At 39.5% G+C, this 26,393-nt stretch overlaps 1 protein-coding gene across 2 annotated transcripts in view; it reads left to right on the forward strand.

Annotated features, from left to right (window-relative positions):
* The window catches only part of PTPRO (protein tyrosine phosphatase receptor type O), a 242,162-nt gene that overhangs the window by 192,400 nt on the left and 23,369 nt on the right, over positions 1–26,393 (forward strand). Inside the window, exons 14-19 of one of the 2 annotated variants that reach the window (XM_023256797.2) lie at positions 350–482; positions 2,605–2,725; positions 8,411–8,479; positions 10,822–10,905; positions 17,868–17,903; positions 21,146–21,227. In XM_023256797.2, the coding sequence (XP_023112565.1) occupies positions 350–482; positions 2,605–2,725; positions 8,411–8,479; positions 10,822–10,905; positions 17,868–17,903; positions 21,146–21,227 (525 nt within the window). The remainder of the gene's footprint in view (positions 1–349; positions 483–2,604; positions 2,726–8,410; positions 8,480–10,821; positions 10,906–17,867; positions 17,904–21,145; positions 21,228–26,393) is intronic. The other variant, XM_023256798.2, reaches the window with a different exon arrangement.

A 26,393-nucleotide genomic window follows, 5' to 3' on the forward strand; every position in this document is an offset into this window, starting at 1 on the left:
TGACATGGGCAAAGCACCGAAATATACTGATAATTAAGGTAAAGAGTAAGCAGCATGATGTGTGAACTACATTATCACTTTTGTTTAGCTGTATCTTATGTTTTTACCTCCATAAAATATAGATGGGAAAGAAAAAAAAAAACATGCCTGACAACAACGGCTCCATCTGTGAAAGAGAACTCGGTAGATAAGAAGTAGTGAAATAAGGAAGCTTATTTTTCATTGCTATCCTTTCGCATCTTTTAATTTCTTTACTGTTTATATATTACCCACTCGGCTCTGAAAAAGAGTTTAAAAAACAAAGCAGGTGGAGATAATATAACATTGATCTTATGTTCTGCATCTCCAGGAACCGATTTCTGTTTCCTCTCACGTTGTGACCATCTCCAGCCTCCTTCCTGCCACTGCCTACAACTGTAGTGTCACCAGCTTCAGCCACGACAGCCCCAGTGTCCCCACATTCATCGCTGTCTCAACAATGGGTAATTCCTGGCATTCGTGGAATCTGGTGTCTTTGAAAGTTTTATCTTTGTATTATTTTTTTAAATTTATTTTTTTATTTTGAAAGAGGGAGCAAGAGTGCACAAGCAGGGGAGGGGCAGAGAGGAGGAGAGACAGAATCCCAAGCAGGCTGTACGCCATCAGCACAGAGCCTGATGTGGGGCTCAAACTCACAAACTGTGAGATCATGACCTCAGCTGAGATCAAGTTTGACGCTTAACAGACTGTGCCACCCAGGCACCCCCAGAGGTTTTATCTTTTTAGATTTTCTTTACATTTTCTTTTCAAATATATGTACTCTGTACTTCTAATAGATCCATGCTCCACTGAAACATTCCAGGCTGTGGGGTCAGGGAGCACATACCTGCCCTTACCAGCTATGTGATTTAGGGAAAGATATTTACTATCTCTGAGCCTCTGCGTTTTCATCTGCGAAAGTGGAATCATAATATGTGTACCTCGTTGAGCTGTTTCGAAGCCTAGAAATGAAATACGTAAAGCTTTGCACACGTAGTGTGAGTGATAGCTGCCACCATCAACTCCTCCATCGTCATCCTCCTGTCCAGCAGTGGTCACAGTGCCCTGATCGATTAGGGCTCATCTGTTGTCCCTCGGCCCTTAGCCGTCACTGACCATGCGGTGACAATGCTAAATTACTGGGTCAGAGCAGGCGAGTTTCCAATGAAGCCAAACTATAAGTAGGGAAATTAGAAATTAATGAAAGGTCTGGAATAAGGGAGTTTTCCTTTTCCCCTTCTGAGTTCTATTAAATGTGTTGCTCCCCTGTTTGTTGGAGTCTGATTCTGCAACCTGAGACCTTCAATGAAACCTCCTGTAATACAACCTTTCACTGTCACAAGATCCCTTTACTGGGTTCATTTTCATTTCTGTAGCATTCATCATATAGTTGTTTGTTTTCTGTTTTGAATTTTTATTTTTCCAGAAAAGAGGACAAAAGTAGACCTGAAAAGTATATTAATGGTCTGTCACTTCTGTCTCCTTTCCACCATTCTGTGTCTCTTCATGCTTACTATTTCCGGTCATTGCTACCAGAATGTAGCAGAAACAGGTGACACTATTAAGCTTATTTACAAGTAAGGAAAACGAGACCCAGAGAGACAGATAAAATAGGTTCTCCACATGACAGTTAGTAGTCAAATGAACCTGAAAAAGGTCTCCTGACCATGAGTCTAATGTTCTTTGTGTTCAGTTACTCTGCCTGTGAACAGGAATCAAGCTGGCCCAAATGGGAAGTGGCAAATACACAAAGGTTTATGGATTGAATGGGGTGGCCGATTGTGTGATTTTATGATCAATGCTGAGGATGATAGCAGTCTTTCCTCTTGGGTCCACCGTAACGAATTTCATAAAAACATGTGACACGTAGTCCCCATTTGTTAATATCTGGCTCTTCCCTGTAGTGTGATGAACTAGGCAGCGCGCAGTGCCATAGCAGCCCTTATATAAAGTATATGCGAGGGACACAGCCCCCGTTCTTAAGGGCCCCACGACTTAATAATCGGTTTCATCTCTAGAGTTGTGCAGATGGGAAGCCTCTCAACATATGGCTACCGATCATCAGAATGCCTGCTTCTAGTGATGTGTTAAGTGTTGCAACAGATGGTAGCTTGCTAATGCCTTTTTCATATACGTTATTAGTTGCGAGTGCAATATACAGTTGTGCTTTCTGCCTTTAACGTCATAGGCGTAATGCGAAAACCTGCCCCTCTCCAAGCTTCTGAAAATGTGAAGCAATAATAACCCGTGATGATGACCTCTAGATATTTTGATTTTCAAAAGAATTTAAACGACAGTACAGGCACTCTTCACAGTTTATAATTTCCCTTTGTAAGAACATTCTGAACAGAAGCTTTGGAGATGGACTCAATTCCTCTAGGTACCTGAACACCGCTTATCAAACTGCTTTGCTAGATTATATTTGACCAGGAGGAGGCCATTGTCGGCTTGGAGAAACACCATTGTTGCTCTTGTTTTCAACATCATAAGTTCCATGGTGTTAAAAATCAATGGAAAACGATGAGTGGTTCTGTTAGCTTTGTGTAATGGAAGTTTGTAATGAAAATGCATGGCTTTTCTCTTTAGTGACAGAGATGAACCCCAACGTGGTGGTCATCTCCGTGCTGGCCATCCTCAGCACGCTGTTAATTGGACTGCTGCTCGTGACCCTTATAATTCTTAGGAAAAAACACCTGCAGATGGCAAGGTAAGTTAAGTTTGGTTAATCTTTTACCCACGGCCTTTAAAGTATTTTAATTTATCATACGTGTATACTTTTGCAGACCTAAATTTTATTAGCGATAAGTTTCATTTCAGTTTTCAGTGTCTATTGTGTGTGTTTTCTAGGTAGACTTTTAAATATTAGTTTAGAAAACAGTATGATGGGGGCACCTGGGTGGCTTAGTCAGTTGAGCGTCTGACTCTTGATTTCAGCTCAGGTCATGATCTCATGGTTCATGGGTTGGAGCCCCACGTCAGGCTCTGCACTGACAACACAGAACCTGCTTGGGATTCTCTCTCCCCCTCTCTCTCTGCCCCTCCCCCTCTTGCTCTCTCTTCCAAAATAAATAAATAGACATTAAAAGATAATAATAATACTAACAAGAAAACATCACAGTGGAAATGGCAAAGCAAAGGATTGTTTATACAAATCCAGATCTCCTAGTCTCAATCTTGTCATTTTAAGAAACACATACAGAGGGATCTATTAATGACGTTTGGATATTTTCGAACGTATTTTGGAGTCAAATAAAGATCTATGGCTACTTAGTATGATTAATGAAAGGAGTTAATATATGGAGAGACCACAAGCAAGAAAAACATCCCTCTCTTCATCAATTCTGCCAAAACTGTCTTAGAAAACATTTGCAGAGTCTATGATCAGGTCCATTCGAGGCCGCCTCTGTTTTGTTCCTACTACTCAGACTTGCAGGCAGTTTTCATTTTTCTTGCAGCCGAAAAAGACTTTTGATTTATGACTTTGGTGATTCCCTATTCCTTTGACCACTGATGCGTTTCTTATCAGAGCACATTCTCAAGTACTTTCGGTGGTCCCCTATATTATCAGAACACTCCATCAATTCTCTTAAAAACTGTTGTTTAGTTGAATACTACAGGGTTTGGGAAATTTGATTCAAATTTATTTTTACCCAATGGGAGCCTGCTGAACTGCCAATCAACATCCTTTTTCTTTCTCAGAATTCTATCATTTACATTCATAACTAAATGTATCCATCCAATAATGATTTAATCGGTGTCTTATATGGCACAATTAAATAAAAATCAGACATCTAAGTTGTCCACTAAGCACTTAGAATATAGGTGGAGATATGTACCTAAATAAATATATTTGGGGCTCCTGGGTGGCTGAGTCAGTTAAGCATCTGACTCCTGCTCAGGTCATGATCTCAGGGTTCATGAATTCGAACACTGCATCGGGCTCTGTGTTGACAGCTTGGAGCCTGGAGCCTGCTTCAGATTCTGTGTCTCTCTCTCACTCTCTGCCCCCTTCCCACTTGCGCTCTCTCTCTCTCTCAAAAATAAAATAAACATTAAAAAAATTTTAAGAAAATAAATAAATAAATGTACTTAAAGGTATAAACTGACCTGCCCCAGAAAGGAGATAAAAATGAGCTTCTATTAACGTAGAGAAAAGAGATTAGTTTAAATACAAATATCAAACTTTTTGAATGTTGTCATTTAAAAAAATCTTAGAAGGATAGGGAAGAAGGTGGTACCACATTGTGGCTAGAGTAGAGAGCTCTAAAATTACACTCCTTGGGATCAAATCTTAATTGACAATCTATGTCACCTTGTGCAGTTCACTGAAATTTCATTTATTCATTAACAAATATTAATGGACACCTGCTATGTGTCAGACTCTCCAGATGCTTGGGAAAACAGATGAGAATTTCTGCCTTCATAGAGCTCATATTCTAGTGGAGGAGGTAGATAATAAATAATATCAATAAAAGTAAAAAGATTACATGGCATGTGAGCAGACAATAAGAGAAAAATAATAGAGCAGAGTAAGGGAAATTAGCAGTACAGGCATAAGGAATATGTGTAGAAGATCTCTGGGAGGTGGGTGAGTCTCACTGAAAGGATATCTGAGAAACAACTTGAAGGATATGCGGGAGTTAGCCATGTGTTTTCTAGGGGAAGAGTAGAGGAAAGAGCCAGTGCAAAGGTCCTGAGGCAGGAACATGTTCAGAGAGTAGTAGGAAGGTTAGTGCAGCTAAAGCAGAGGAAATGAAGGAAGGTTTAGCAGGAGATGATGTCAGATCATGTAGAGCTTTGTAAGCCATTGTGAAGACTTATACTTTTATCCTGAGTAAAGGGCAGACTTATGCTTTTATTCTGAGTTCAGGACTTGGGGCAGAAGAGCTGCCTTACATTAGAAAACAATCTGTATTGAGGGGCACCTGGGTGACTCTGTTGGTTAAACGTCCGACTTTGCCTCAGGTCATGATCTCACGGTTCGTGGGTTCGAGCCCCGCATCAGGCTTTGTGCTGACACCTCAGAGCCTGGAGCCTGCTTCAGATTCTGTGTCTCCCTCTCTCTCTGCCCTCCCCTGCTCGTGCTCTGTCTCTCTCTGTCTCTTAAAAATGAATAAATGTTAAAAAAATTTTTTTTTTAAGAAAACAATCTGTTGAGACAAAAGCAGGCATATTAACTGGGGGATCTATTCCAGTAATCCAGGCAAGAGATGGTAATAGTTTAGTCCAGGATAGCAGCAATAAAGGTAGGAAGAAATGATCAGATTCTGGATATATTTTGAAAACAGAGTCATTAGCTAAGGGGATTGGCTAACAAATTGCACGTGAAATGGAAATGAATAAGGGTCAAAGATGACTCCAAGGTTTTTGGTCCTAGCAACTGGAAAGGATGGAGTCACCACCAACTGAAATGGGATTCCAGATGAGGATTTCAGAGTTGGAGGAACATCAAGACTTTGGCTTTGGAAATGTTACATTTAAGATGATTTCAAGTGCAGGTGTGGAGTGGGAGTTGAACACAAAGGTCTGGTGTTCAGGAGCGAAGTCTGGATTAAGGATATAACTTTGGGAGTTGCTAGCATATAAACAGTATTAAAGCTATATAAAGCTGGATGAAATTCTCATTTACTGGAGGGAGTGCGTGTAAATTAGAGAAGAGGGTCCTGGATTAAGCACCAGAACAATCTAATATCAAGATTTTCAGGGAAGAATAAAAAGATAGGAGCAAAGGAGAGTGGTAAGAGGCACCCAGGGGAGTACAAGAAAAGCTAAGAGATTACGTGGCCTGCAAGCAAGGGAAAGAATGTATTTCAAGAAGATACGGGAATAGCCCCTAGGTGAGTGGATGGTTAGGAGCAATAATGCAATCATTGGGAAGCATGCAACAAACGTTAGCTCGTAATAGGTGGGGATAGGTATAGTAATGGATTAGTGGCATTTCTGAGAATACTATCACAGGAGCATTCGTTGTGGTGCACCCAGCAAGATATTTAGAAGTGGATCTACCTCAGCCAGCTAGTCATTAGAGCAGAGATTCTTAACATTTTTTTTGTGCTGCGATCTTTTCTGGCAGTCTGATTAAGCCTGTGGATCTCTTCCAAGAATAATGCTTTCTTTTTAAGTGCATAAAATGAAATACATAGGATTAAAAAAAATTAATTATATTAAAATATGGTCATCAGACTATTTTTAAAAATGCTTTACATGCTTTTTTATAAATATATTAGATAATATATAGTACGATAAGATTGCGTAAGATGTCCAATAACTCTCATAATTTCATCAGAGTGATGAATATGAACAATATTTCAATATCTGCAGCAAGTTCATTATGGAAATATGTCTGCAGTTTCTATGGTTTAGCGATTTCATCTCATCAGTACTGATAATATTGTGGCTTGTTGCCTACTCTAATAGTTGAAGGAATTGCTGAATTTCAGTTAGAAATTTAGAGGTGGTGAAATTAAAGATGAACTTTTCCCCCACTATGTTCTAGAGCCCTAAATTCTAACCTTAACCCCCAGAGTAAGAACCTTTGAATTATAAGGTAAAGTAAATCCTATATATAGGAAATTGACATAGGAAAATTAATTGATGGTGTGTAATTTATAGCACAATGTGATATAACAATATATTAGTGTGCTTTTCAAAGAAGAAAAATGTTCCAGGCACCTGGGTGGCTCAGTCGGTTGAGTGTCCGACTCGGTTTTGGCTCAGGTCATGATCTCATGGTTTGTGAGTTCAAGCCTCTCATCTGGCTCTGTGCTGACAGCTGAGATCCTGCTTGGGATCCTCTCTTTCCCTCTCTCTCTGCCCCTCCCCCTGCTCTCTCTCTCTCACATACACACACAAAATAAATAAATAAACTTAAAAAAAATTTTTTTTTAAAAAGAGAAGAAAAATGTTTTTAGAACACTGTAATAAGAGCAGGCAGGTAACTAAAGTGATTAGCACGTGTGCCAGTAATGTCAAAATCCCTTCTTCAGTTCTGAATAAGTCAATCAATTTCATATAGGGGGGGAAAATGAGATGCATGAGCCCAGTAAGCTGTGTTGTTTATCCATTGACATTAGGCAAAGGTGGAGAAGGCATGAGAATATGTTTACTTTTTACCTCCGCTTCTGGGGAAAAAAACTTTACAACAACTTTAACAGTATTTTCTACTGACAGATTAATAAGCAACATTCTGGACAAGAGGCACTGCATAAGCCAATCTATTTCAATATGTATCACTTTTTATACTCTTATCTCAATTGATACATCACATGGACATCCCAACGTGAGGAGAAATTTTTGGAGGAAAAAAAAATCCAACTTGATCCACCATCATTTTAGAGAGGAAATTTAAATGCTATAAAAACAAAACCCCACAAAGAATATGTGCTGAAAACAGAAAACCCTCGGTCTAGGAGGCTTTGTAAAAAATATTATGCCCCAAACAGTTCAAAGCTTTATGTTAGGATTCGGGTGTCTGAGTGGCTCAGTCGATTAAGCATCTGACTCTTGATTTCAGTTCAGGTCATCTTCTCATGGTTCATGAGATCGAGTTACACATCAAGCTCCAGGCTGACAACACAGAGCCTACTTGGGATTTTCTCTCTCTCCCTCTCTCCCTGTTTATGCTCACTCTCTCTCTAAATAAATAAGTAAACACTAAAAAATAAAAAGATTTAAGCTAGGATCATGAGTGCCTTTTGTTTTTTAATTTTTTTTTCAACGTTTATTTATTTATTTTGGGGACAGAGAGAGACAGAGCATGAACGGGGGAGGGGCAGAGAGAGAGGGAGACACAGAATCGGAAACAGGCTCCAGGCTCTGAGCCATCAGCCCAGAGCCTGACGCGGGGCTCGAACTCACGGACCGCGAGATCGTGACCTGGCTGAAGTCGGACGCTTAACCGACTGTGCCACCCAGGCGCCCCATGAGTGCCTTTTGGAAAGGATTGAAAACAAATCCTTTTGGCTTCAAATGACTTGGGCATGTGCAACCTTATGAAAAATTATTTTATCTTTCTATTTTGCATTGCATGTGAAAGAGAAGTACATGGAACTTAGATGTTTTTTAAGTTGTTTTTTTTTTCTCTTTTGGAGAGAGAGAGTGAGCATGGGGGGGAAGGGATTGCAGAGAGAGAGGGAGAGAGAGAATCCCAAGCAGACTCTGTTCTGTCAGTATGGAGCCCGACATGGGGCTCTATCTCATGAAGTGAACTGTGAGATCATGATCTGAGCCAAAATTAACAGCTGGATGCTTAATCGAATGAGCCACCCAGGCGCCACCCCCCCCTTTATAAATTTAATGCTGTGATGATAAACCAGTAAAGGATCTCTATTATATCAAGGTAAAAGAGTGCTCTGTCAAGCAGTAACCTAATTTTGTGGTTCCTTCCAAACAGGGAATGTGGAGCAGGAACTTTTGTCAATTTTGCATCTTTGGAGAGGGATGGAAAACTTCCATACAATTGGTGAGCATTATTTTGGAATAAGCCTCTAGACAGCTTATCTATGCTGTGTGTGCCTCCAACTTTATTTTACTATCGTTTGCGGATAAATGGTTTTGCCTGATTATCCTTTCACAATTTCGGTGATAGCGGACTTTGAAGGTTAGATTTTCTTCACCAACTACATTAAGTTCATATAAGTTTACTGTAGTCGCAGAGTAGAGAAAATGTCTTAGTCTGCTCAGTATTTACTATATTAATCAAAGGACTAACGCAGTCATGAATGTAGCCCATAGCTAAGGAAGGGCGTAAGTGCAAGACCCACATTGAACAGGTGGCAGCCGAAGGCACAGGACAGACCCCACAGAAGCAGCATGTGACAGAGCAGCATCTGTATCTCAAACTGACACTTCAGTGCCCGGGAATGTGAGCCACCACCTTTTGTTCAAAAGTCAAGTAGACGTGTACAGCCCAGGGCTCTCAACTGTTACACTTACAGGTAAATAAATCTCAAGGGCAAGTAAAGTCCCATAGGAAAACATGGCCTCATTTTTTTCCGCCTGCTGGCATATTAAGGACCTGGAGGGAGGAGGTATTTTCAGAATTAAGAAAGCATTGTCAAGAGATTAAATTGCTTGACATTATACTTTAACAGTGATAGATGAGAATTAACGATCCTCTCCGCTGCAATGGATGCCTAACAAAATTGCTAATGAAGTAACCATTTAAAATGGAGCCAGCACTGCTTACAGGATCTACTTTGTTTCTTTTGCAAGTGACCATGCAAAGCACATTTATTTAAATGTATACATTTCATGTTAATCCTCGTAAGAGATCTTAGGTTTTTTTCTTGTTTTCCAAATCCCCCAAAATGGTGATCTTAAAGAAATAGTTAGGTGAGACTAGAAACTTTACGGAATCAATGAAAGAGGGAGGGCTTTAACTGAAATATAAATTCTGCTTCCCTGAGTGGGCATCTAGCAGTTGAAAGTCTAGTTGAAATAGGATTCTTTTTAACAAGACAATGTGTCGTGCTATTTTTAAATTTTAGCCTGAATGGATTTTTGCTAACTATGAAGAAAAAGAACCCATAACCCCTCGATGGTGAAAAGTTAGTAAACATTTCTAGGTTTGTTCGAATACATTAACACTCTTGCCAAGATTAAGAAACTAATTCACTGATGCGTGTTTCTGGTCTGGCTCACCCTTTAAAAAGGCTCAGTCACAAAGCAGTGACGAGCAGCCCATGTAGAAATTGGCCCAGTTATACTTGGCGACTCAGGACACCTATGTATTGACTAACTACACAATCACTCACAATGGATAGAATGTGAGAGACCAGTTATAGGAGAGCTGAGGCAAAAAAAGAATTCACTTCAGGACCTTTCTAGAAAATCTAGAAAATTCTCCACCAGCTCTTGGCAAAGATAGTTTGCCAGCACACCAGCATTTCCTGGCTGACAAAATAGATATCTCAGTGGGAATTTGTAGTAACTAGAGTGACAAGATGATGCCATTTCCCCCCACTAATTCTCAGAATAGTTATAGATGCAGCCAGAGGGCAGTTTAAAATCCACATTAATGAATGTTCTATTTTTGCAGGTGGTTTGAATACCTGAAATTGGATTCAAAACACACTTTTTAAAATCAACAGTCTGAATGAGAAGTTAAAAGTAAAATGAAATAATTTTGCTCTCACTCAGCTGAGTATCAGTCAGATTCCAGAACAGGCAGTTTGCTGAGCTCCTTGTCTTGAAAAATGATACCTGAGTGTCATACCATAGCTCTGTTTTAAGGGTTATTTTTCAGAAAGAAGGTATTAATTTAAACTAAAAATAATATAGAAAGTCATACCTAGAGGTGCAGCTTTGTGAGAATGTGTCCCAGAAGCTTGGAGTCTTTGTCAAAATCAGTATACGCACAAATTGACGGTTTATATTTCCTCCCACGAGCTGCTCTTAGCTATCAAATGATGTTATAATGGTTCCTTAAAAGAGGTTTAAGTATTGCAAGGGTAATAATACCCAAGAATAAGACCGGAGCTAGCTAATGAGGCATTGAAGAGTCTCATTTAACTGATGTAAAATGTAATCACCTAATAGCAGACTAATTGACACAACAGAAGTTGAAAGAAATGTATCTGATTACAATATGGATGTGTGCAAATCAAACTGATTTTGGCAATATGATAGCACTTAAGCCCTCACGTTTAAGTTTCACAGAATGGAATAATATTTAATCATAATTAAGATGCTTGTCATTTTAATTGATCTTCGTAGGTAATTTACTGATATCTGTTCACAGTTTATGCTACTAACTCTTGCCACTTTTTCATCTTTACATCTGTTATCTATTAATGCTCACAGGCGTAGGAGTATATTTGCTTTCTTAACCCTGCTACCCTCATGTCTTTGGACTGATTATCTTTTGGCATTTTATATTAATCCTTGGTAAGTGATTTTTTTTTTTACTGTTTACCTAACACAAAGTCTATAAAGTTAGCCCTCCAGAAGTAAAACAAAAAGGAAAAATTCTTTTTAATTATTTTATGTGTTTGGCAGCATCTGAAATTATGACTCATGTCTTGAAATGGGTTAAAGTAGTTAATGGTACCAAGATGGCCTATACCTATATTGGTTTCCCAATTAAAATTTTCTTCTTGGGATGTTCTTGGCAAGCTTTTCTTCCATTTATTACTAGTCATTTGTTTCTTCATTCAATCAATGCATTGGCTTCTTATCTTAGTAAATGATGCTTCCCATTTTCCTTACTATCTCCATCCATTAGAGAACTCTGTTTCCAACAACGAAGAAATGCATGAAGGTAGAGAGCCAAGAATACTGTACTGTGTTTGGGGTCTCAGTGTTTTCATAGTTAATGCTAACTCAGTGAATATTGAACAAATGGCTATTTGCAAGCCTCTTTGCGTAATTATCTTATTTAATTGTCCCCACAACTCTGCAGAGAGTATTATCAGCCCCATCTTAGAAATATGCCAAAGAACTGTTGGTGGGAATGCAAACTGGTGCAGCCACTCTGGAAAACAGTGTGGAGGTTCCTCAGAAAATTAAAAACAGACCTACCCTATGACCCAGCAATAGCACTGCTAGGAATTTACCCAAGGGATACAGGAGTACTGATGCATAGGGGCACTTGTACCCCAATGTTTATAGCAGCACTCTCAACAATAGCCAAATTGTGGAAAGAACCTAAATGTCCATCAACTGATGAATGGATAAAGAAATTGTGGTTTATATACACAATGGAGTACTACGTGGCAATGAGAAAGAACGAAATATGGCCCTTTGTAGCAACGTGGATGGAACTGGAGAATGTGATGCTAAGTGAATTAAGCCATACAGAGAAAGACAGATACCATATGGTTTCACTCTTATGTGGATCCTGAGAAACTTAACAGAAACCCATGGGGGAGGGGAAGGGAAAAAAAAAAAGAGGTTAGAGTGGGAGAGAGCCAAAGCATAAGAGACTCTTAAAAACTGAGAACAAACTGAGGGTTGATGGGGGGTGGGAGGGAGAGGAGGGTGGGTGATGGGTATTGAGGAGGGCACCTTTTGGGATGAGCACTGGGTTTTGAATGGAAACCAATTTGACATTAAACTTCATATATTGAAAAAAAAAAAAAAAGAAATATGCCAAAGAATCTCTTAAGGAGATTATCTTAACATCATACTACCATCTAAAATATCCAGGTTCCAAATCCAGGTTTCTCTGAAATCTATTCTTTCCTCTGTAAAAAGCAGCTTCCTTTAAATTCTTTTTTTCTTAACTTTTAAATATTTTTAATAATCAAATCTCAAAAGAGTATTTTTTCAGTTTTTATAAAATATAATCATCATCATCATCATCATCATCTTGAAATCTCAGGCTAACGTATCTAGAAGGATCTATTCCCTTTCCTGAGCCACAGGAAAAGAAAAGTAGTGGTTTCCTGACCAAAACCAAAGATCATTGTCCTGAAATATCCATGGTGTTTAGGTACTAAATTATGTACAGGCAGATCCAGGTATCTGGACAACTTCAGAAGGACTCAGAAAAAAGCAATAAAAATAGTTCATGAACTGGAAAAATGGTGCATGGGCAGGGGGGAATAGGGAAAGAGTAAAAGGCGAAAAGCGATCTGTAGAGTTATGTATTCAAAAAGACAATTGATTAAATGTTCTTCAGTTTCTCCAAGGACAGAATAAATACAGCTAGCAAGGTTAGGATTTTGAGTTGCAATGGAAGAAATACAAAAAAGGACTTCCTCACAGTAGAGATTGCTTATACCAGAATTTGCATTTTTCTTTTTTTTAAAAGAGAGACTAGAGGAAAGCTGTTGAAGTACAGTAGACATGATGTGTTAAGTAAGGAAATCAGAGGAATGTTCTGGATGATGAGGACCATTTGCTGTTATTCTAACTTGGTTGTTTTATTTATTTATTTATTTATTTATTTATTTATTTATTTATTTTGAGAGAGGAAAAAAATGTGCACACGTGTGTGTGCTCATGCACGCAAGCAGGGGAGGGGCAGAGGAAGAGAGAGAGAGAATCTTAAGCAGGCTTCTCACCCAGTGTGGAACCCAACTCGGTGCTCGATCTCACAACCATAAGAGATCAGATCTCACAACCTGAGGCAAATTGAAGAGTTGGACACTTAACCAATGGAGCCACCTGGGGGCCCCTCTAAGTTGGTTTTAATAACAGTTTTTAGTATAGGGCTTCACTATACCCAACACAATATTTTAAGTATTTGACATCAGATAGCATTCAGGTACAAATAGTGCGTATAAATTCCATTTTGACCTTCAACGTATGCATCAATTTTTACTCTACATCTATTAATCATTCTCAAGTATTCTACCTATCATCAGACCAATTGTAGTCAATACCCTTAAAGTACCCTCCACAGATCTCAATTAAAACAAAAGAAAGAAAGCTGCATATGCTACCCTATAAATTTCTCTGTTTAATTCTCTGACTTTCCCACAGTCTGGTTTTTAAGCTTATATCAGGCCTATGCATTTTTGCATGCCTTTGTTAATAGGTCCCCTTAATAAACACATCTTCAAATTCCAACAAACCCTTTAGGGTCTGCTACTTATAGCACTGGCCAAATAGCACTAGACCCAAGTTGGGGGGCTGGGGGGGAATCATTCAGTAGTTTTGTCTGTTGGTTGTTTAAAAAAATCCTTTTTTTGAGAGAGAGAGAGAGAGAGAGAGAGAGAGAGAGAGAATGGGGAGAGGAGCAGAGGGAGGAAGAGAGAATCTTAAGCAGGCTCCATGCCCAGCACAGATGCCAACACGGGGCCTGATCTCAAGACCCTGGGATCAGGACCTGAGCTGAAACCAAGAGTCAGATGCCTAACCAACTGAGCCACCCAGGTGCCCCCTATTTGTTGTTTTTAAAAAACCCTTCGGTAGTTTTTAGAAGAATGGTCTTGAGACTGGAAATGGTTATCTCCATGTGAGAAGAGAAGGCAAAACATAGAGCCCCCAGCTCTCTGTCACTTTCAGTAAACCACACGTATATCAACCAATGAACATGGACTGATCATAAACTATGCTTTCAGCCTTTGGCTTGTGCTGTGTCAGATAAACAAAAGAAATAAAATACATTATCTTTGCTTTTTTTCGGGTACAGCTACCTCAGTACTCACAAAGCCACCCGAATTCCCTACTGTTCGCTACTTTTCCCCTCATCTAGTAACTCGTGGATATTTTTCCCTGCTAAATAGCCATTGTTAATCCTCTCCACATGGTTCGTCTTCACATTTCACCTACTCTAGAAGTAACAGAGCCACCTGCCCCGCCTCCTTCCTCACACATACCCTGATTCTTCCCTAAACTACCAACTTCATGGAAATAGACGTTCCTGATCATTTTGTAAAATCCTCTGGATGAGTGGTTTGTGTGGAAATCAAGGGACTCTTTCTGGCTCATGGTATTGCTCAAATCTGTCCCAGGGTGGTAGAAAAACCAGGGCAGAGCACCAATGCCCAGGTGGCTTAGTCTCAACATGGTATTCTGCCAGGATTTCTGGCTACAGTCATCTCAGATCATGTTTCCTAGTCAGATAAAACCATTTCATTCAGACTAGCTCCATCTGGATTCATTGTTACTACTCTCTCTCTCTTTCTCTAAGGCCATAGTCACCTCATGCTCTACTCAAGTATTCATCTGCTTGCTCTAAATTCTCGACAGTTGTCATTTTAAGGGTGAAGCAACATTTAGTTTAAACTGCTCGGCTTTACTCGTGGTTTTTGCACACTTTATTCAGAGAATGATATAACTCTAAACACCTTTTTAAGATTTGGGGATGATTTCCATTTAACCTATGAAAGAGTAAGTAGAGCTTATGATTTGGGGACATTTAGACTGTTTGGGGTTTATGTTGGAGGTGGATGTTTGTTTGCTTGTTTGTTTGTTTGTGGCCATTATAAATCCCATGTCTCTGCCATGCCTTGTATTCTCCTTTGCAATGAATTCCAGTCTGGTTGGCTTTCCAAGATGTCATAACCATGAAGAACTTATGCGTCTTAACTTCTTGAAGTCATCAGGATTTTGAACCTTACCTAATATAAGTGAAAGAGAAGATTAAAAGATGTGCATGGCTGTGTATGCATATATTCTGCATGTCTGATGGGTGTTATCACTTTTATTAAAAAAATATTTTGCAATGACAAGATGATACCCTAACATCACCTCACATGTTCACTGTGACACACACACACAAGCTAGTTCTTTTCATAATGTCCTGAAGTTAAAATGGCTGGCAAAAGCTTAACTTACATGTTCAAAAGTGAATTGTCCCCTGATTGTAGTCTTAGAATTAGCACAGCAATGGAAAACATAGGAACGTTCTATCAGCGTTGCCAGGGAGTCTCATAATTCAGCCCTGTCCTTACCCCACAGCCTGAGGATATAAGGATCCTTTGGAATCTTTGGGATTTCAGCAAAATCTAAGCAAAACGTAAAGATTGTACACAAATCCTGAACATATACACATAAATATACACTTGACACAATAAGTCATTCAAACCATGTGGTGGAATTTTACATTATATGTAAAAGTTAATTCAATCAATGAATGAGATTGAAAGAAAAAAAAGGGCCTCTCTTCCACGAACCAGGCTTCCATACAGCTGTTGAATAGTAGCAGCTTAATATTTCAGCACTGAATGTATTCAGCATCACTCTCCACAGACATTTGTTTCTTCCAAGTTTCCCTTAAAGTCTGCTTGGATAAGAAAGCTTGAGGTTTGGGTTTGTTTGTTTGTTTTTTTTTCACTCCCAATCACAAAATATGTTGGGCAGCCTCCTGACTTCGCTAAACTGTTAGCTATCTAAGCTAACATTCCTGTGTCACAAAGCACCAAATTAATTGGTTTCTACTACATGAAGTCATTGTGGGATTCCTAAAGTTAACTCCTCTACCTTCACAAGAGCTGAGTAAACATTATTCAGAAGGTGTTCTTTTAAGTTCCAAAATGTTTAGATGATACAGCCCTGTCCAACATTACAGTGGCTTTTTGAGGGCAGGGGTTGGGGGGGGGGTGGCAAAGTAAAAACTGTAATGTCTCTTCCCGCTAAATCTCAAGTATGGAAGACAGAGGATGAGGGATAAAAATAAGACATGAGCTGTGGAATGGATTGACATCACTCAGAAGTGGGAAGAAATAAAAACTGCCTGAAACCAGAAAATGAAAAGAAGAAACACCATTTGCCTTTATGGAAATTTCCCTACATTCCCTACCCTTATTACTTCCTCTCCACCCACCAGTTCCATTTCCCAAGTCTAACATCAAATTCCTAATTGAATCATTGAGTAAAACTGTGAGGGCAACATGGCAAAGGTTTTTTTTAGTGTTTATTTATTTTGAGAGAGGGAGAGCGTGTGAACGTGCCAGCGGGGGAGGGGCAGAGAGAGAGAAAGAAAGAGAATCCCAAGCGGGATCCATGCCCAGCACAGAGCCCAACACGGGGCTTGATCTCATGAACTGAGAGATCTTGACCTGTGCCGAAATCAAGAGTCAGACGCTTAACTGATGGAGCCACCCAAGCACCCCAGCAAAGATGTTTTGTTTCGGTCCAATTAAGTAAGATTTTTTGAGCACCACCACGTGTTCTATTAACTGTGCTCAGCTCGGGGGGGGGGGGGGGCGGGGGGAAGGACTGTCTAGAAAGGAGCACATATGCAGCTGATAGACATCATGAGAAATACTCCATCGACAAAGTACTATGAGAGCACAGAAGAAGCAGAGCTTCATTCTGCTAAAGCCTTTCTAGAAATGAAGGTACCCAAACATTCACAATTTCAGTATAAATAAATATTTGGGCACATGAGAGCACTCAGGTCACAACTGGTTATTTACTATAGATTGTATATTTTCAGCAAGTTTGGGTGCTTCCATCAATATTTAAAGACCTTGGGAAATTACTTATAAAAATTGTCGCTAGCCCTCAATCATATCAATACACAGGAATGAAGTGTTTCATCAGATAGCATGTTAGCATTCCCTAGCTTAGGTCAGTTATCTGACTTATTGGTTGAAACAATTACTCTAAATAGCCCCTAAAATGTAATTAACTGAGGCACACATTAGCATTGTATGTGTTTGAGCTTACAGAATAGTAATGAATTAAGAACTAGTAAGTAATAGGTCCAAGTCTTCAGATAGCTTAAAAAACTAGCTCAAAAATTCGACTCTTGGTTTCAGCTGAGGTCATGATCTCACGGCTTTGTGGGTTCGAGCCCCATGTTGAGCCTGATTGGGATTCTCTCTCTCTCCTTTCTCTCTCCCCCTTCCTCACTCACACTGTCTCTCCCTCTCTCAAAATGAATAAATAAACTTAAAAAAAAAAACAAATTCAAGATTGAATAAGAACAACACCATCATAGAATTCTGTAAGATGCATGCCAAAACTGATAGCACACACTCATGTTCCCAGGGAAAATGTCCAAAGGTTCTTTTAGTCTTTGACAACCAACATGTCTACCCTCCTAGACATTAGTTCTCCATTTTATTCCCCAACTCTTTCCTTCTTGTCTGTAGAGCCTGGAGTATTCAAGCAGTAGGTACTTCTATGTATATTTATAAAAATACTTCCGCAATTTAACCACTAGTAGTAAGAAATTACATTTCTACAATTCGGTATTTGGCAAATCGGAAACCTAAAATGCAGGATGTTCCTGCAATCTAACAGGGTCTTTACAAAATGAATCTGAAATTATTATCATTATCTTCTCATTTAAGGGAAAGTAATTAAACAAAATGGAGACAATGTTTAATGAAAATTAAATAAAATTGCAGAGCCTGATATAATTATTTAAAGCTCTTCAAATTTAATCATTATGTCAATCAATTCTTTTGCTCAGATAAACTTGTCATTTTTTTTTTTTTAATTCTCAGGAGTAAAAATGGTTTAAAGAAGAGGAAACTGACTAAGTAAGTTGTTCTTTATCATGAAGATATAACCGACATGTAACATTGTGTAAATGTAAATTGTGCGATGTATTATAGCATTTAGCCAACATCTCCATCATGTCACATAATTATTGTTTCCCTTTTGTGGTGAAAACATTTAAGATCCAATCCATAAAACTTTGAAATATACAATACGTTTAAGTTTTTCTTACTACTTTCTTTAAAAATAGTTTATTTAAAAAAGGTCTTCATAATGATCTTAACTTTGCAAATTAAAACAATTACTTGTCTTCAAATAGAGGAGATGCTTAAGAAAGAGGCAAACGTGTACCTACAACGTCTAAACTATTATGTGTTGGTGTCAGTGATCACTAAGAAAGCATATCACAAAAACCAAGTTAGGAATAAGGAAAATCATCATCATATGAAAACTGGTAAAGAATGGGTTGTTAGGAATTATAAAAGTCTTTCATAGAAAGCTATCTGCCATTCTCAATCTAGAAAATGTCTAATAGTTAGCTACATCAAAGTTGTACAAAAACCTTTACTGGTTTGTACTTTGAAATTCTGTGCGTAGTGCAGGGAAAAGCTTTTACTCTATTTGATATTATAATAATTACTTTGAGAAATGCTGTCTCTGGAAATCTTTATAATAAATAGAAAAGAATAATTACCGTAACCAGCCTATGGTTTCACTTATCTACTGAACTGCTAAGTCATAAGAATTAAGATTTTGGTGGGCAAAAATTAACCGTTGGTTGATTTCAAAAGCCTAATTAGATTGTCACCTCTGGGCCATTGGTTCAAACGCTGAATATAAAAAGTGGAATATTTCCATACATAGAGTTCATCCTTGATTCTTGCCTTGGATAAAATATTGATGACTTAATAGGAGGCAATTGGGGGTTCCGGCCAAATCTATGGCATTCATGCTAATGGAATACATAATACCAAAAAAATTTGGACGTAAAAATATTTGTTTAGCATTTCGTGACGTATAGATTTGGGGGGGGCACATATAGATAACAGAATAATTTTTTCCTAAATCTATTTCAAATCAGTATGCGGTCCATTGGTATACAGCAACTGATGCAGGAGAGATGAGAGTAACTAACACCGAAGAGAGGTACCATCACCTGGAAAGAATGATTCGACAGAAACAGGAAGAATTTATTGCCCACAGTTCTTGGCTGGGTTGTTAAGTAAGGTAGAAAGGCATAGACTAGAGTGTTTAGAGGACAGGGTCTCTGGACCAAAAGGGGAGATTCTATCAGGCTTGCTTTTCCCAAGGCTCAGCAGAGAGGAGGAGGAGAAGGAGGGTGTGGACAACAGTCTGGGTAGAGTGTCGATGTGGTAGAACCTGCCCACAGGCCCCAAACTCACGTCAAACCAGCTTCCTCCTCCCCGCTTCTCGTTTCTTTTCTAATCCTCCCTCCTTCTCCAAAAGCCAGTTCTCCAGGGACTCTCCCACCCCACATTTCCATTTGCCATCTCTGTACCCTTTCTCTTTCACTCCCAAAGCCCCCGCACCATGTCCCCATGGCTCCCCTTTCCTATCTCCATCTACCTTCATCTCAACACTCCTTTGCTTTACCTCCTCCTCTCCCTTTTCCCTCTAAACCTTTGTTCTCCTCATCTCTGCTCTCTCCCAGCTTTCTTTTGCTTCTCCTTACCATCCTCCTCCTCTCCCTGATGTTCATCCTTCTATTTCCTGGCCCTTCCTCTGTCTCTCTTTTCCTTTTGCTTTTTCTAATTCATAAATATTTTCTCAGATCGCCTTCCCTATTGTGCCTTCATTCTTCTGGTAACAGGATGAAAACTAGAATCGTAAATCTAATCTGAAGGTCAATGCACTGCTCAAAGACAAGAGCCAGAGAGTGCAGGTCTGATGGAGTTCTTTCCAGGACAGGAGCCCCATGTATAGCCATTCTTTTGGAAGGATAGCAAGTTTGGAGTGGGAACAGCTTTGAACCAGAAATCATTCTCCCTGCATGCTAGTCTACCGCTGAGAGCCATGTGATCTTGGACTGTTTGCTTGACTTACTTAGCCTTGGCTCCCTCACTTGAAGCATGGGGCTAATGTTGCCCATGTGTACTTCAGGGGTCAACTGAGCAAGATACCATATGCGAATATATGTACTGTCATGTGTTTTATGGATACAAGTCATTAATATTATTTAGTGAAACCATTAGGGTTTAAATGTGCCTCTGGCAGGTATAGTGCCCTTTAAAATCTACTAAATTCTTAACATAATCTATCAGATTGAAACAATCTATCAGATTGAAACAAATATCTATTAAATATTATGTATTGGCTAATAAGACCTAAGACCACAGGTAGATGATGTAAATGGAGTAATTTGCAACAAGATTAAGGGAAAGGTGGGCTGGATGGATCCTGCCAGGGTGAAAAGGCTCGAAATAGATGACAGAGTACAGCATCCTGCAGAAGCTGAGAGAACAGGTTGGTATTGGAAGGCTCTGGAAAGGAAAAGCAGCTACAGAAAACTATAGGAAATAAAATGTAATTCTTATTCATGAAAAGAAGAAGGCAAGAGGTGACAACTTCTGCTACAGATGCAGAAATGTAAACTCAGAGGTGTTACCTGATTGTACCTTTGAACCATTTTGACACTTTTATAGAAACACAAGCCTCTAAACCTGGCTCTCTAAGAGTGAGGCACTAAAAGCTTTCTGGCGAGGCTGGCAGCACAAGGCCTTGTACTTGTAAAGCTGTTTAAATTTAGAAAGTTCTTTAATATACTATGTCAACCTTATAAGGTAAGTAGGACCATAGTATTTTATAGATGATAATGTTGAATCTTACAAGAGTTAGGTAAATTCTCCATAATCACACAGTAAATAAAGAAAAAAACCATAACTCAAGCAGTTCTTCAGGCTCGAATCCTTTGTTCTTTCCCATAAATCAGAGCTTTCTAGAAACAACATTATATACATGTGGGTATATGAGTATGCATATATATGATATTTTATTGCTAGAGTAAGAGCCAATTAAAAATCTAGAGGTCTCTCCTATCTCAAGGAAGAGTAACCTACAAGGCCCGCTTTTTAATTACAATATATTAGGGAATGGTAACTTTAACAACAACAACAAAAAAAATTGTGAGTGGTAACCTTGGAGAAGTAAAAGTTCTTTTTTCTCCAAGAAAATTGTTGGTGTGTGAAAAGTATGGCATTAAGCAATATAATAGATACCTGTCAACAGGATTTTTAAAGCATACATTTTTTTGTGTTTGATAAAGCCCAGTTCAACTGGATGACTTTGATGCCTACATCAAGGATATGGCCAAAGACTCTGACTACAAATTTTCTCTTCAATTTGAGGTGAGTGGATAAAGTATTTCCCACCTTCTGTGATAGATAAGTCATGGGAATTGGCATATTGGCATTGATGTCATTTTCCTGCTCATTGGGCACTACCCGTGATATGGTTCATAACGGGCAGGGTGGTAATTGGGCTGGGAGTGTCTAATCTTGCCTTTTGCAAGTCAGGGTGAGGAAAGCAGAGAACAGATGCAGGTGGTGAGGTGAACAAACATGGTTATAAGAGAAGCCGTCACGAAAAAACAGTGTATTCAAGTGTGCAGGGAAAAGCAAGATGAGAATTTAGGCCTGAAACAGAATTTCACTTTCAGGGAATTTTTAGTGTATGTCTTACGTCACGTGGCCCACAGTAAAGGTAGGTGGTGGCTGAAATGTCTTTGTCTTCTGAGCATAGAAGAGACTGGGGTGGGGCTCTTACAGCTATAGGACTCCTGACATTCTGCTGAATACAGTAAGACCTTGGTTTGTGAGCATAATTTAGTCTGGAAACATGCTTGTAATCCAAAGCACTAGTATATCAAAGTGAATTTCAAGAACCATTGGCTCAGTCGTGATCATGTGACGTCCAGCATCACATACTACTCATATGACAAGACATCGCTCGTTTATCAAGTTGAAACTTATGAGAAATGTTTGCTCGTCTTGCGGAACACTCGCAGAACAAGTTATTTGCAATCCAAGGTTTTACTGTATTTTTTTGTGAGGTTTCCCTTTTCTTTTCCTGGGGAAATTGGGGAAGAGTTATATGTGGTTAATGTAGAAGAAGAGAAAAATGCCAAAACCTCCTTTCTCTGAAGCACGCATGTTCTTTGAGTCCAAGACCCCATGTCAGGGAAGATGGAAATGAGTCAGCCTCAGATCTCAGCCATGTGAGGAATGTAACTGGTCCTCAGGGTTTTTTTCCCATGTTTTTCATAGCTCCTAATGGTCTGGATGGCCTCATCCTTCCGGATCCTACAGCAAGGCTCAGGTGGTCTGTGATTCAAGGAGACTAGGGGAAAGAAAAAGATAAAATGACTTTTCGAAAGTGTTATTTGAAACGTCTTAGGTTCTCTTTCATGGAAAACACCAGGTCATCGAATGGAGCTGCTTTCTTCTCGTTATTCATATTCAGTTCTTCTCTCCCCTCATCAGCCTAGGATGTCATAGGTCTGTGAGAAGCAGCAGGAGTCCTGGTGTGGATATACTAAGAGGGAATTTAAGAAGGAAAAGAACCGTACACATTATCAAAAACAAAGCCCCCTAACGACCATCCTGTGTCATTAAAAATTCTACCCAGAGCCCAGCTCAGTTACCCACTGCATGCAAGGGCACAAGAGGCTGTTAGATGCTACACCAATGCTGTATCTCAAAGAATAGAAATTCTGTGTGAACTGGAGATCTATGGCAAGGAGGGCATTTCAGGAAAAAGGGAGACTTTCTATAAGAATGCATAAGCCAAAGTTCAGGAAAAAATAAATGTCTAGATAATTCTGATAATGATGATGGCAATTATGATGGATGCATGCACACTTTCAACTTCATTGAAATCTCCAGCTCTTAATTCCTACAGGATATTACCTTGGTGACACTGCCTTTGCTGGGAGCCTTAGCAGTACCTCCTGGTTTGTGCCATCAAAGCCCAGTGTGACTATTATTGTCCTGCTGGGTTGCATCACTATAAAGACAATTCAAATTTTACCGTTTCCTGGTAAAAAGGAAAGATGATTTTAGTTGTGAATGACACACCATTCAAGCTAGTCTAGACCAAAGAAAGAGGGGATTTGTTCAAAAGAGGCTGAGCTATCTCATGTCATCAAAGGAATCACAATCGGAGCTCCTGTAGGGGGAGGAAAGGGAAGCAGCTCAGTCTCAGGCATGTTGGAACCAAAGGCCACACCCCTGCAGGGACACCCCCTACCCTCATTTTTTTCCTCATTTCTGCTTCTCTCTCTGTTTGGCCTCCCTTTCTTTCACTACAAACCAACCCCTGAGCGTCACATGCTGGTTTCCACAATTTCCAAAGGGAACTGTTGACTCTCCTTCTTATTCAGGGTTTGAAAATTCACAACCAATTCTGACTGGCTGACCTGGGTTGTGACTTCCACTCAAACTAACCACAGCCAGAGAGGGCGGAATCATGTAAGAACAGGACAGCTCTTACTGGAACCACTTGGCTAAACCAAAGGAGACCATTAATCCCAAACAAAGAAAGGACACTGGGAGAACCACACAAGAAGTGATTAGATCCTAGCTTCAGGTGCTTCAAAATTGTGAAAAGTGGAGTAATAAATTTTATGTGATAATGTTTAATTTATAACATGCTGAGAGCTTTGATATCTTCGATATATAAATGAACACATCCAGGCTTATTTCATAGGACTTATAAAGGAGGTAGGAATGTACTAAAGTGGGAATCCAAAAGTCTTAATTCTCACTAACATTTTGGCATTAACTAATGTTGAAAAAAAGCCACAATTACTCATCACCTCAACTTTTTCATCCATAAAATGAGTAGGCTGAACTAAGTCAGTGGTTTTCAACTGGGCCAGTACCAGGGATTACCCCTAGGGAGAGTTTGGGAAGGTGTGGGAGTATTTTTGGCTCTCATAATGACTTAGAAGGAAGCTACTAGTAGTATTCAATGGAAAAGCAGACAGGGGTGATAAATATTCGGCTCTGAGTGAGACTGTCTTGCACAATAAAGTACTGTCCCAGGTCAATAGTATTCCTTTGAGAAATAGTAAATGTAGGACAAGGGAATATCCACACGTTCTAACTCATGGGTATTAGTGTTCTCCAGAGAAACAGACCAATAGGAAACATATACATGTATAAACACTAACGCAAGGGCACCTGACTGGCTCTGTCAGAACTTGTGACTCTTGATCTTGGGGTCATAAATTCAAGCCCGACATTGGGTGTAAAACTTACACACACACACACACACACACACACACACACAAAACTGCTAATACAATATAAAAATCAATATAATTCTTTCATAAGTTTATTACATTATGTAATTATTATATATTTAATTTTATGTAATTATTGTAATATGTATATTCTATATCCTATCTATGATAATATAATAGACGAAATATATATATAAAGAGATGGACTTATTTTAAGGAACTGGCTCACACAGTTGTGGGAGCTGGCAAGTCTGAAAACTGCAGGGCAGGCTGTGGACCCCAGGAAGAATTGATGTTGCTGCGCAAGTCCCAAAGCAGTCTGGAAGCAGAATTCCCTCCTTCTCAGGGGATCTCAGTCTTTTCTCTGAGAGTTTTCAACTGATGGATAAGGCCCACCCACATTATGGAGAGTCATTTGCTTTCTCAAATCCCACTGATTCAAATGTTAATCACATTTGAAAAAAAAAAAAAAACCTTCCTGCAACATCTAGGCTGCTGTTTGACAAAGCACTATACAGTCTGGCCAGGTAGACACATGAAATTAACCACTAGACCATGATTTGAAGGAGTATTTAGTATCTTCATTTATTACGAAGCTTTTTTTTTTCATATATCTTAGAACATTGTTGATCAAATAGGTAATGTATTTGGTGCCATGTCCTCATGTTGTATCTCTGCTCTGAGCAGAAACCAAGAGTTGGATGCTTAACCGACTGAGCCACCCAGGTGCCCCTCCAGAAGTCTGCTTTAAATCACAGACTCAGCTATACTTTCTGAGCTGACATTTGCCCAGGCAGTGACCCATTGGCCTGACTCACTTCCTTTTTCATTCTCCAGCCTCCCGAGCACTGCCAGCCTCCAACTCCACCCGGCTCCACATCCTCAGGTTCCGTGCCAGGATAGCCTCAGCTATTTCCAAAGACTCATGCTCCTATACCTGATTTCAGGATGTAGGTCAGACCTTTCACAGGGCAGCCCTCAGATTTTCCTGAAATTGATAATCAATCAAAGCTTAAGGGGAAAAAAAAGGTTTCCTACTCTAATAGGAACCCAAGAAGGTACCAAGATGGCTGAATCGTTGGTCTAACTAAATTCAGTAGCTGAACAGTTATTTGTCCTGTTTCTATGAATGCTTAATACTTTATATTCATTTTGATTCTGACATTGAAAGATCACACACATATTGAGAAATCACGTCATCTATAAGCATTATGCAAATTGAAACTAATGTCTGGATTTACATATATTACCAATACGGCTATAAGTCATACATGAAGCTATACGACTTGCTAATTTGCACTCACTAAATACATTCTTTTTTCACTCTGCATCTGATTTTGGATCTCCTGGAAACATTGATTATCCTTCTGATGAAACTGTACATCTTTACTTAAGGAGGTTTGGGGCTCCGGGATTAAGTTCAAGTCCTCCTTTCCTATGTCTCATATGGAAAGGTTTTGAAGAGCCAGACTTTGGAGCTTGAAATGTGAGCGTCCACGAGACATACCATATATTGCTCCTTCTGCCATTAATTTCTGTGTTTTGTATTGGTTTGAGCAGGATGCTAGCGAAAGCCCTTACCGTTTTTGTTCAGAAATGTGGTTGCAAAGGTCAAGATTAGCTACACTCCTGGCCACATAGTTCATGAGAGATGATCTTTGATTTCTGATAGCTTCTGTTTGCAGCTGTTTTTTCCTGTGCTCCATCCAGTGCACTGGAGACCTGCCCATGGTCGTTGTTGAAATAAGTCGCCTTGAACCCTCTCCAACAGTTCTTACACCAGAGGTCTTGCTTGGTTCTCAGACCTGAGTTCTCTCCTCTTCCTAATCTTCTAGGTTTGGTCTCTGTTTCCCAGTGCCGGTACCACTGACTGGAATGTTGCCCCTAAATCCCCTCCTAGCGCCAGGGCCCTGCAGGCTACTGCTACACTTTCCTGAGGTTGGCGTCCTCATCCGGTCTTCCTTCACCTCCCGGAGATGCCCATTACTAATGCACCCTATTCTTCCTTTAGAATACCTGTTATGGGTTTAATTGTGTCCCCCCCAAAAGATATGTTGAAGCCCTAGCCATCAGCACTTCAGAATGTGACCTTGTTTGAAAAGAGGGTCATTGCAGGTGTAATTAGTTAAGATGAGGTCAGACTAGCCTAGCGTGGGCTCTTAGTCTGACTGGTGTCCCTGTGAAAATTCAGCTGTGTTAAGACACAAACAGAGAGAATGTCATGTGGTGACAAAGGCAGAGCTTGGAGTCATACAGCGGCAAGTGAGAT

The sequence above is a fragment of the Felis catus genome, chromosome B4 (assembly GCF_018350175.1).
Source record: "Felis catus isolate Fca126 chromosome B4, F.catus_Fca126_mat1.0, whole genome shotgun sequence".
Lineage (NCBI taxonomy): Eukaryota > Metazoa > Chordata > Mammalia > Carnivora > Felidae > Felis > Felis catus.